Source organism: Pelophylax lessonae, assembly GCF_965119305.1.
Source record: "Pelophylax lessonae genome assembly, chromosome: 3".
NCBI classification, from domain to species: Eukaryota; Metazoa; Chordata; class Amphibia; order Anura; family Ranidae; genus Pelophylax; species Pelophylax lessonae.
This window is the reverse complement of record NC_138770.1, coordinates 687,301,452-687,312,387: the sequence shown is the minus strand read 5'-3', so window position 1 is coordinate 687,312,387 and position 10,936 is coordinate 687,301,452. Positions and strand designations below refer to the sequence as shown.

At 51.4% G+C, this 10,936-nt stretch overlaps 1 protein-coding gene across 1 annotated transcript in view; it reads right to left on the bottom strand.

Annotated features, from left to right (window-relative positions):
- The window catches only part of LOC309549020 (WD repeat-containing protein 43-like), a 53,654-nt gene that overhangs the window by 35,616 nt on the left and 7,102 nt on the right, over positions 1–10,936 (bottom strand). The window contains exons 4-7 of the mRNA XM_082248962.1: positions 9,613–9,736; positions 8,986–9,119; positions 7,791–7,893; positions 6,956–7,020 (exon numbers count right to left, since the gene is read on the bottom strand). Coding sequence (XP_082105088.1) covers positions 6,956–7,020; positions 7,791–7,893; positions 8,986–9,119; positions 9,613–9,736 — 426 coding nt within the window. The remainder of the gene's footprint in view (positions 1–6,955; positions 7,021–7,790; positions 7,894–8,985; positions 9,120–9,612; positions 9,737–10,936) is intronic.

Below are 10,936 nucleotides of genomic sequence, written 5' to 3'. Positions count from 1 at the left end.
ACAACCCCTCCATCACCGTACACACCAGTACTAAACCCACCGCCACTCCAATCCTACAACCCCTCCATCACCGCACACACCAGTACTAAACCCACCGCCACTCCAATCCTACAACCCCTCCATCACCGCACACACCAGTACTAAACCCACCGCCACACCAATCCTACAACCCCTCCATCACCGCACACACCAATACTAAACCCACCGCCACACCAATCCTACAACCCCTCCATCACCGCACACACCAATACTAAACCCACCGCCACTCCAATCCTACAACCCCTCCATCACCGCACACACCAGTACTAAACCCACCGCCACTCCAATCCTACAACCCCTCCATCACCGCACACACCAGTACTAAACCCACCGCCACTCCAATCCTACAACCCCTCCATCACCGCACACACCAATACTAAACCCACCGCCACTCCAATCCTACAACCCCTCCATCACCGCACACACCAATCCTAAACCCACCGCCACTCCAATCCTACAACCCCTCCATCACCGCACACACCAGTACTAAACCCACCGCCACTCCAATCCTACAACCCCTCCATCACCGCACACACCAATACTAAACCCACCGCCGCTCCAATCCTACAACCCCTCCATCACCGCACACACCAGTACTAAACCCACCGCCGCTCCAATCCTACAACCCCTCCATCACCGCACACACCAGTACTAAACCCACTGCCACACCAATCCTACAACCCCTCCATCTCTGCTGTGTGCAAAAAAAAAAAAAAAAAATATCTTTATAGTATTAGGCGTTTTAAGGGGCTGAAGACTACAAAGCACAATTGTGGAAAACACGTTGATCCTCCAGTGGTTCTGGGACTATAGCAGCCCGATACAGAACCAACCCAACTCCAAAGATTTGGAACCATAAGATTTTGCCAACTCATAACGGGGGTCATGCCCTTATAATCGGGGGGCGCCCCATGGTCTCCCCATAACATACAGCAGTCTGGTTTGAGGCACACAGACAGTTTTCCTATAGCGAGCACACCTTGTATCTAATGTAGACCCTGTCTGGTGACATACCACTTTCTCGATGACGGGCTGCATGGTGCTGCCATAGTAAAGTAATAGAGACTCTCCGTCCGGGTAGAAGCCGGTAGAGAGAATGGGAACCGGCTTTGGTGTGGCGCTCTCATCATCGCCGGACGTAGCAATCTGTACCGTACTGGTGGGGGCCACCGGCTTCTTATGATTCCTGCAAATAAAACCACAATACAGAGTATTAGGATATTTCCTTCATCCACAAAACTCAACTATTCAAGCGGCAAAATCCCGGACGCCTGTGGCGTCCACAGCAGCATGGTGTGTGAGCCCCAAGAGCATGCTCACAGTACACTGACAGAGCTGTCACCGACTCTTAGGTCAAAGCTTCTGGCTGGCTCCTGAAGATGTGCCATTGTCCCCTCCCACTGCTTGTAAAAGCAATCAAGTAGCTAGTTAGCCGCTTTGACTGCGATCACAAGAAAGCCAACCAAAAATAAGGGTATCATCCCAGTACAACCATGTGAAAGACCAATGACGTACCAGGTACGTGACTGGTTGGGGGAGCGGATAAACTTCAATAAAAGCTGCAGCAGATTTAAAATTTGTTCATTCATTCAGTGACCCCCCCACTAATCTGGTGACCATATTTCAAACCAATATGGAGGACAACAGCGGAGGGTGACTGGTGGTGCTCAGACACAGCCAAGGAAATGTCTTCATTGCATTCAGAGAATTGAAACCACATTTTTGGAGATCATCACCGCACACACCAATCCTAAACCCACCGCCATACCAATCCTACAACCCCTCCATCACCGCACACACCAGTACTAAACCCACTGCCACAGCAATGCTACAACACCCCCCCCCCCCCCCCCCCATCTGCACTGACTGGGCCCACCCTGATCTAAACTTCTACAACCCCTCCATCTCTGCAATGTTCAAGAATTGAGGAGCACCGACTAGACACCTTGACCTAGAACTTCACCGCTCTCCAATGGAGGGACCGTCCCCAGCATTACCACAACCAATTCAGGACTATCGACCCCCTTTGGTCATGACACCAGGACCTTAGACCACAGAAGCATGGGGAGAAAACGCTGCAGGGATGAATCCAGCAGCACGAAGGACCAAGTAGTGAGTCTCCTTTAACAAGTCCCCCTAAACCTGCGTAAGCAATTAACAATTCCATTCCTCAGATGTTCATTGACGGACACAACTTCTGATCTTCATAACCGTTGGTTTATACTGCCCCCTACAGGAGTAGGACACTGGGCAGGAAAATAACTTTGCTACGCCTATGGGCGGTCCAAGGGGGTATACTCCTCCCCCCTGCTATAAGCACTCAGTTTTGTTACAAGCAGTGCCAGAAGAAATTACAATTCCACAGAGGGGCGGGAGCTGTGTCCACCAATGACTATAAGAGATATGGATTTTACGGCAAGTCAAAAATGCCATTTTCTCTTTCATTGACGGACACAGCTCCTGATCTTCATAACCATTGGGACATCCCAAAGCTGTGTCAAATATGAGGGGTGGGAACATAAAATTCCCAAGGCTAAACATTAGCCAACCAGGCAACAGGAGATCAACCAAAACTGGAGCTCACCTGAAAAAAAAAAAAACCCTTGAAGAGGATCAGGGGTCCTCTAGACAGCAGCCTGCAAAACCTTGCGGCCAAAAGAAGCATCCGCAGATGCCAACACATCCACTTTATAGACCTTTGTGAAAGCCTTCCCAGGCGACCGCCTTGCAAACCTGCGTCACCGATGCCTGGACGGAAAGCCCAGGAGGCACCAAACGCCCGAGAAGAGTGCGCCTTGGAAAGGAGGAACCTGACCCCTGATGGAATAGGCCTTCGGCACCGTCTGTCTGAACCATCTGGAAATTGTCGCAAAGGAAGTGGACAACCCTTTCCGAGGTTATCCGTGAGCAAAGTCTGACTGCCCGAGAGACTCCGTAGCTGCCAGGTACACCCCTATTGCCCTGGACCACATCCAAGGCAATTTCCTTCAGATGTTTAGGCCTGGGACACAGGGAAGGCAACACAATGTCATCATTCAAATGAAAATCAGAGACAACATTTGGGAGGAATGACGGACAGGGGCGAAGAACAACCAAGGTGAAAGCCAGAATAACGCCGCCAGTTCCGACACCCTGCACGCAGAGGCAATAGCCACCAAAAAAGCCACCTTCTGAGACAGTGCAAGCAAGGGAATTGCCTGAAGATTCTCAAAGGTATTTTTTGAAAGCACCAAATTGAGGTCCAAAAGACGACAACGGAGACTGCACTGGACACCCTGAATTAAGGTACGCAACAGGGAGTGTGGCCAAGGGTCATTGGAAGACGACCGCCAAGGCCGACACCTGGAACTTGATGGTACTCAAGGCCAATTTCTGTTCAACCCCCCGTTGAAGGAAGATCAAGATCCAAGCCACCGAGGAAGATTGAGGACAAACCTCAAGGAGAGTCTACACGCAACGTACGTCTTCTAGGAAGATCTACCATCGTACCTGGAAGTAGATTTCCTAGCTTTTAAACAGCACAGGAATCACCGACTTGGATAAACCTCTATCCTTCAGCACCTGGTATTCAACAGCCAAGCCGTCAAAGCCAGCGACTGTAAAGGATGGAAGACTGGTCCTTGGGTCAGCAGATCCTCCCCAAGAGGAAGCTTTCAAGGAAAATGCGTGCCAGTCCGGAGCCACTAAGATGTCCGGAGTCCCTTCTGCCTCGATCTTGCGTAGAAGCCTTGGCAGAAGCTTGAGAGGGAAGGCGTAAAATTCAGATACTGACCCCACGGGGCCACCAGCGTGTCAGGCGTCTGCAGAGGTTTGTGGCTCGGTCACTGATCCTTTGGCACCTTTCTGCCAAGCTGAGACGCCAACAGATCAACCTCAGGGATGCCCCAACGGAGACACAACAGATGAAACCCCCTCCGGATGAAGGGACCACTCCCCTTGGTCCAACGGCTAAGGTAATCCGCCTGCCGGTTTTTCACCCCGGGAATGTGTACAGCGGAGAAGGCTGGAACCAACAGTTCTGCCCACCTTAGAATGCCAGTTACCTCCAGAGCCGGCAGGAAACTTTGTGCCCCTTTGATGATTGACATAAGCCATGGAATTGTCTGATTGAATGTACACTAGACTTCCTTGAAGACGATCCGTCCAATAGTCTAGGCAGTCTGATCGCTCGGAGTTCTAAGACATTGATCGGAAGTCTGGACTCTTCCAGTGTCCAGGTCCCCTGAGCAGAATGTTTGCCAAGGACACCTCCCCAGCCGGACAGGCTGCCATCCGTGGTGACCACTGTCCAATACAAGGGGGAGGAAGGATTTGCCCAGCTGAAGCGCCAGAGAACATATCAGGGACTCCTTCGTTCCGACTCAGCGGGATCTGATTATCCAGAGACTGCGAAGTCTTGTCCCATTTGGTCAGAATCTCCCTTTGCAGGGACCTCATATGGAACTGTGCCCCGGTTTTGTGGATGGAACTAGAGCAGACTTCTGAAAAATCAGAATCCAGCCGAACTCCCACAGAGTTCGTATGGTGATCTCCATGTTTTCCACCAGAGCAGTAGACGACTCCGTTCGCAGAATGTCGTCATCCAAGTAGCCCAGTACCATGATCCTCTGTTGGCGTAACAGCCAATACCGGTGCTAACACTTGTTAAGAACCGAGAAGCAGAGGCAAGACCAATTGATAATGCTCCTCCCCCACAGCAAAGCAGAGGAAGCGCTGGTGACCGGCACATATTGGAATATGAACGCAAGCATCCTCAATGTCAATAGAGGCAAAAAAATCATGAGTAAAAACCCTGAAAACCTTGGCAGAACCAGGACAATCGCTGCTTAAAGTGACAGGTCTTTTACTGCCCCAAAAAGACCTATAAGCGGTCCAGGGACAAGCGCAAGTTGGAAGGAAAGAACCTTGCCGGGGCACAAAAGTGAAACTTGATCTTGTAGCTGAACCGAATGACTTTGCGGACCCACTTGTTTTGTACCAAGGTCCACAGGTCTGGAAATCAGTGAAGAAATCCCTCGACCCCCGACACGCATGAGGGCACACCTTAATGCTGAAGAAGCCTTGCCCGCAGGTCTAGAGACGCTCTTCAGGTTGGCAGACCAGGTACGTTTGGATCCTCCAGAGACGACTCCGAGCCTTTATCAGTCAACCCTGAGGGACAAAAAAAAAAACTTCCCATGAGCCCCAAGTAAAAGCTTAGCCCAGTCGGTCAGAGTTTGTGACACCAGGGCAATGGTAAATACCGGCCTCAGTGCCAAACCAGCCGGATCCTTAAAGGCCGGGGACTCTTCCACCGGAATCATGGTTGCCTTGTTCAATCTGGAAACCAGAGGGTCCACCACCAGTGGAACAGTCCACTTCTTAATATGGGACTCCTCATTGGGGTAACACCTAGAGAAGAAGAAGAAGAAAAAATAACGCTTAGGGATCCCAAGGGGACACTTTGGTCATCCCACTCACAGTTTTGTCAAAATAGGCAGAGAAAGGAAACACCTTTGCCACTCTGGAAGGCTTGTGAGTGTCAAAGGGAACCTGCGACTTCGCCACAGCTGTGTCCATCTTCAAGGTCTCACACACAGCTACAATCAGTGCCTCCACCGGTGCCTTTTGGTGCACGGTTGCAGATGTGGAGGAATCCTCACTATCGTAGGATTCCAGGCGCATGGTCACAGACCCAGCAGGGTGTCCCACGTCCACTGAATCAAATTCAGGATCCGATGAGGCAGGAGGCTCTTTTTTGCTAGCCCATCACCCAAAAAACACCGCCACTTGGGACACAAAAGGACTCCAGGACCACCATCAGTGTATCGATGGATGGTTGGGCCCAGGAGAGCCCCACAGCCTCAGAGAGCCCTCCACTCAGGTGGAGAGATGTGCTACACAGACTCCATGAGGGACCCCACAAAAAAAAAAAAAAAAAAAAAAAGTGTAACACTGCAAGTGATAACCCTGACCGTGCTGGCACCACCCGATCGTCAGGCACAAAGCATCAAACAATTCTCAGCAGAGGGAGAGAGAGGACCCCACCAGACCCACCAGAAACAGGCACCCGCAGCCACCTAGAATAATCTGCACTCAGGAAGTGAAATGATCCAGTAGTCAGCACCGGGGGGGGGGGGGGGGGGGGGCGTCTCCCACCATGGAAGTCACCTCCCACAGGGCTCCACTCTTTGCCGCTGCTATTTTAAATTGCAAACAACCACAAACATGGCCGCCATGCATAAACGTACACAGGCTACAATAAAATGACCGGCCTGCGCAGCACCACGAGGCTCCCAGGGACCCCTAGGCCTCAAGGACAGATCCAGGCAGGAGCCCTCATCAGGTACACCCCCCCCCGCACAGCCGATCGGGGGAGAGGGGACACCCACTCACCATACCAGGAACAGGGTGGGCAACGCTTCACAGAACCCCTCTCCATCAAAATAGGGGGGGCGTTTAACTCGCAGGCCTTGTCCAGGGGGGCTATGTCGCAGCTGACCTAGCGCGGAGCGGAGGTCTGTGCACGCTCGCTGGTCAGACTGGGATGACCACTGAATCTAGATCTAAATTATCCGACCCGTCGCCCAGTCTAGCAGCTGATTGTAGATCTCACAGGAAGAAAATCCAAAGCAAAAAATTTGCCAGGACCAGAGATGCCAGCAAGGAAGTAGGTCCTTAGTAAAAAAAAAAAATAATGAGCACCTATAGCAGAGATGGAGTATACCTCTTGGGACCGCCCATAGGCATGACCAGATTTTTCTGCCCAATGTCCTACTCCTGTAGGGGGCTGTAAAACCCAATTGTTAAGAAGATCAGGAGCCGTGTCCGACAATGAATGAAAGAGGGAATTTTTCACTTTTCTAGGACTTTAACTGAACCTGAGAATGTGGAGAACAAAGAGTCATCTCTACATCCTCTCCAGCCTGTAACTTACCCATTCAATATGTGCTGGAATAAGTGCATCTGTCCGTCCCGGCACACCACGGCCAGCTTCAGAGGCTGCAGGAGGAGAACAATACAAGAGATCAGATATACACAGAACAGAAGAAGAACATCTTCCAATACCATGAACCTGCAGTCTACGGTTCCGAGATCCACATCAGATCCAAAAGCAGCATGACCCAAGAGACCCAACAAACCATCAGATGAGGTCAGTCCACCCTAAAGGCCCAATGCTTCTTGTGAACGCCATATTGAATTGGGTTCCTTTTGTCACATGGTCCGGTCTTGAAAGGTCAAAGATTTTGGGGGAAAGTCTAAACAGACCAAGCCAGCCACCCGGTTTAGGATTACCAGTCTTCTCCTTGGCGACGTAGACCAGTGGTCCTCAACTCAGGTCCTCGGGGCCCACTAACAGGCCAGATTTTAAGTATTATCTTGGGGAGATGCAGACTAAAATACTGCAATCACTGAGCAGCAAATGAGATCACCTGTGATGTAATTTAGTTATCTTGCAAACCTGGCCTGTTAGTGGGCCCCGAGGACCGGAGTTGAGGACCACTGACGTAGACAACCGGGCCGATATAGTTACCATGTCCTACATTCCTCAGGTTAATGGGTGTCTATTCATGTATGGAAGTGGTTTCATCAGTTGTATAAACCGGTTCTTCTGGCTGTGGACATTGGATATTGGATATTCCCCACCTCTGCTGCACCCCACCTCCTTCCTCTGTCTAACCATATTGAGGACAAGCAGAGACAGCAGTGTAAGCCTCCAGAAGGCTGATAGCCGGGACCCCCCCAGGAGGGAAAGAATCAGGGTGTCTTACCTCGTCTTTGCTGAGGGAGGGCGCAAGGTCTACAGCCACCGGAGATTCGGAGAGTGTGAAGGACAGAACCGCATTCTTCTCTTTCTTCTCAGTCCGGACCTGCCTAGAACACACAGCGCATGTTTATAGGCCGAACAATAGAAATCCAAACCGTCTTATTACAAGAATACCTTCAGGTGACACCTGCACATCAGAAGTAGTGAAAGTGCATTGTGACCCCCCCCCCCCTCTCCCATGCTACCTAGTGGTGACCCTCTTACAAGCAGATATGGAGGGGGACAGCGGAGGATGACTGGTGGCGCTCAGACACAGCCAAGGAAATGTCTTCACTGCATTCAGAGAATTGAAACCACATTTTTGGAGATCATCACCGCACACACCAATACTAAACCCACCGCCACACCAATCCTACAACCCCCCCCCCTCCATCTGCACTGACTGGGCCCACCCCGATCTAAGCTTCTACAACCCCTCCATCTGCACTGACTGGGCCCACCCTGATCTAAACCTTCTACAACCTCTCCATCTGCACTGACTGGGCCCATCCTGATCTAAACTTCTACAATCCCTCCATCTGCACCGACTGGGCCCACCCTGATCTAAACTTCTACAACCCCTCCATCTGCACCGACTGGGCCCACCCTGATCTAAACTTCTACAATCCCTCCATCTGCACCGACTGGGCCCACCCTGATCTAAACTTCTACAACCCCTCCATCTGCACCGACTGGGCCCACCTCGATCTAAGCTTCTACAACCCATCCATCTGCACCGACTGGGCCCACCCCGATCTAAGCTTCTACAACCCATCCATCTGCACCGACTGGGCCCACCCCGATCTAAGCTTCTACAACCCCTCCATCTGCACTGACTGGGACCACCCTGATCTAAACTTCTACAACCCCTCCATCTGCACCGACTGGGCCCACCCCGATCTAAGCTTCTACAACCCCTCCATCTGCACCGACTGGGCCCACCCCGATCTAAGCTTCTACAACCCCTCCATCTGCACTGACTGGGACCACCCTGATCTAAACTTCTACAACCCCTCCATCTGCACTGACTGGACCCACCCTGATCTGGACTTCAGCTTTTTTTTTTTAGTTGAAGTGGAAACAACTTGAATCATTTTGACTTCTACCTGAAGGCCCCAATCAGACTTGGGGCGCCCCCAGAGATAATCCAGCCAGCTTACCACACACTGATTAACCGATCGTGTACTGCCCCGGACAGGAAATACAGGCCCATGGTGTCACTGGATGAGTGAGACTCCCCTGGAGGTCGTATGAAGATGAGGGATGTAACTGCCGATGAGTGCCCGGTGAATTGCTGTAACAAGAACAAAAATCAACATAAATTTGATGTTTTGGAGGGGGAGGTCTATAGAGGATGTAGGCGGAGGAGGGGGTGGTGGTCTTATAGAGGATGCAGTTTGGGGGGGTTGGGGTGTCTATGAAGAATGTAGTGGAGCTTGGAAATTGGTGAATCACAAAGATAAAACCAACTCGGTATTCTCCACGGTGATCTGGCTGTCTCAGGAACAGGCAGGGACGGCACTATGGAGCAGCCCTGAGCAGGTAGACAGCGCATACCCTCCCCCACTGAGTCATATTTACTGAGAGGGGTGTCCGGATTTTACACAATCGATGGAGGGGAGAAGACAGACCAGGTGGTGCAACCAACCAGGAATCCATCTAATAAGTCACCTGAGGCGAGTGCCAGCACTGGGCCAGACACAGGGAACCAATGAGTCAAAGCCCTTCTGAGGTTCAGCCTTTTAGCTCCCCTCCTCCTTCTCTGGATTCAGGTCGGTGCAACTTACCCTGGTGAGGTTTTTGGTTTCCAGGTCCCACAGTTTGATCGTCCGTCCCGCAGACAGCAACATTTTTCCATCTGGACTTATACACAAACAGCTGACCCCACCGCCATTGTCTCCTTTCCATTTACTACAGAGGGAGGAAAATGAAAGTTACAGTAAGAAAAAACATTTACAGCGTTATATTACAGGAAGGAAGGGTCAATGAGGGAGGAAGGAAGGAAGGAAGGAAGGAAGGAAGGGTCAATGAGGGAGGAAGGAAGGAAGGAAGGAAGGAAGGGTCAATGAGGGAGGAAGGAAGGAAGGAAGGAAGGAAGGAAGGGTCAATGAGGGAGGAAGGAAGGAAGGAAGGAAGGGTCAATGAGGGAGGAAGGAAGGAAGGAAGGAAGGGTCAATGAGGGAGGAAGGAAGGAAGGAAGGAAGGGTCAATGAGGGAGGAAGGAAGGAAGGAAGGAAGGGTCAATGAGGGAGGAAGGAAGGAAGGAAGGAAGGGTCAATGAGGGAGGAAGGAAGGAAGGAAGGAAGGGTCAATGAGGGAGGAAGGAAGGAAGGAAGGAAGGGTCAATGAGGGAGGAAGGAAGGAAGGAAGGAAGGGTCAATGAGGAAGGAAGGAAGGAAGGAAGGAAGGAAGGGTCAATGAGGGAGGAAGGAAGGAAGGAAGGAAGGAAGGGTCAATGAGGGAGGAAGGAAGGAAGGAAGGAAGGAAGGGTCAATGAGGGAGGAAGGAAGGAAGGGTCAATGAGGGAGGAAGGAAGGAAGGGTCAATGAGGGAGGAAGGAAGGAAGGGTCAATGAGGGAGGAAGGAAGGAAGGAAGGAAGGAAGGAAGGGTCAATGAGGGAGGAAGGAAGGAAGGAAGGGTCAATGAGGGAGGAAGGAAGGAAGGAAGGGTCAATGAGGGAGGAAGGAAGGAAGGAAGGAAGGGTCAATGAGGGAGGAAGGAAGGAAGGAAGGGTCAATGAGGGAGGAAGGAAGGAAGGAAGGGTCAATGAGGGAGGGAGGGAAGGAAGGAAGGGTCAATGAGGGAGGGAGGGAAGGAAGGAAGGGTCAATGAGGGAGGGAGGAAGGAAGGAAGGGTCAATGAGGGAGGGAGGAAGGAAGGGTCAATGAGGGAGGAAGGAAGGAAGGGTCAATGAGGGAGGAAGGAAGGAAGGGTCAATGAGGGAGGAAGGAAGGAAGGAAGGAAGGGTCAATGAGGGAGGAAGGAAGGAAGGAAGGAAGGGTCAATGAGGGAGGAAGGAAGGAAGGGTCAATGAGGGAGGAAGGAAGGAAGGAAGGGTCAATGAGGGAGGAAGGAAGGAAGGAAGGGTCAATGAGGGAGGAAGGAAGGAA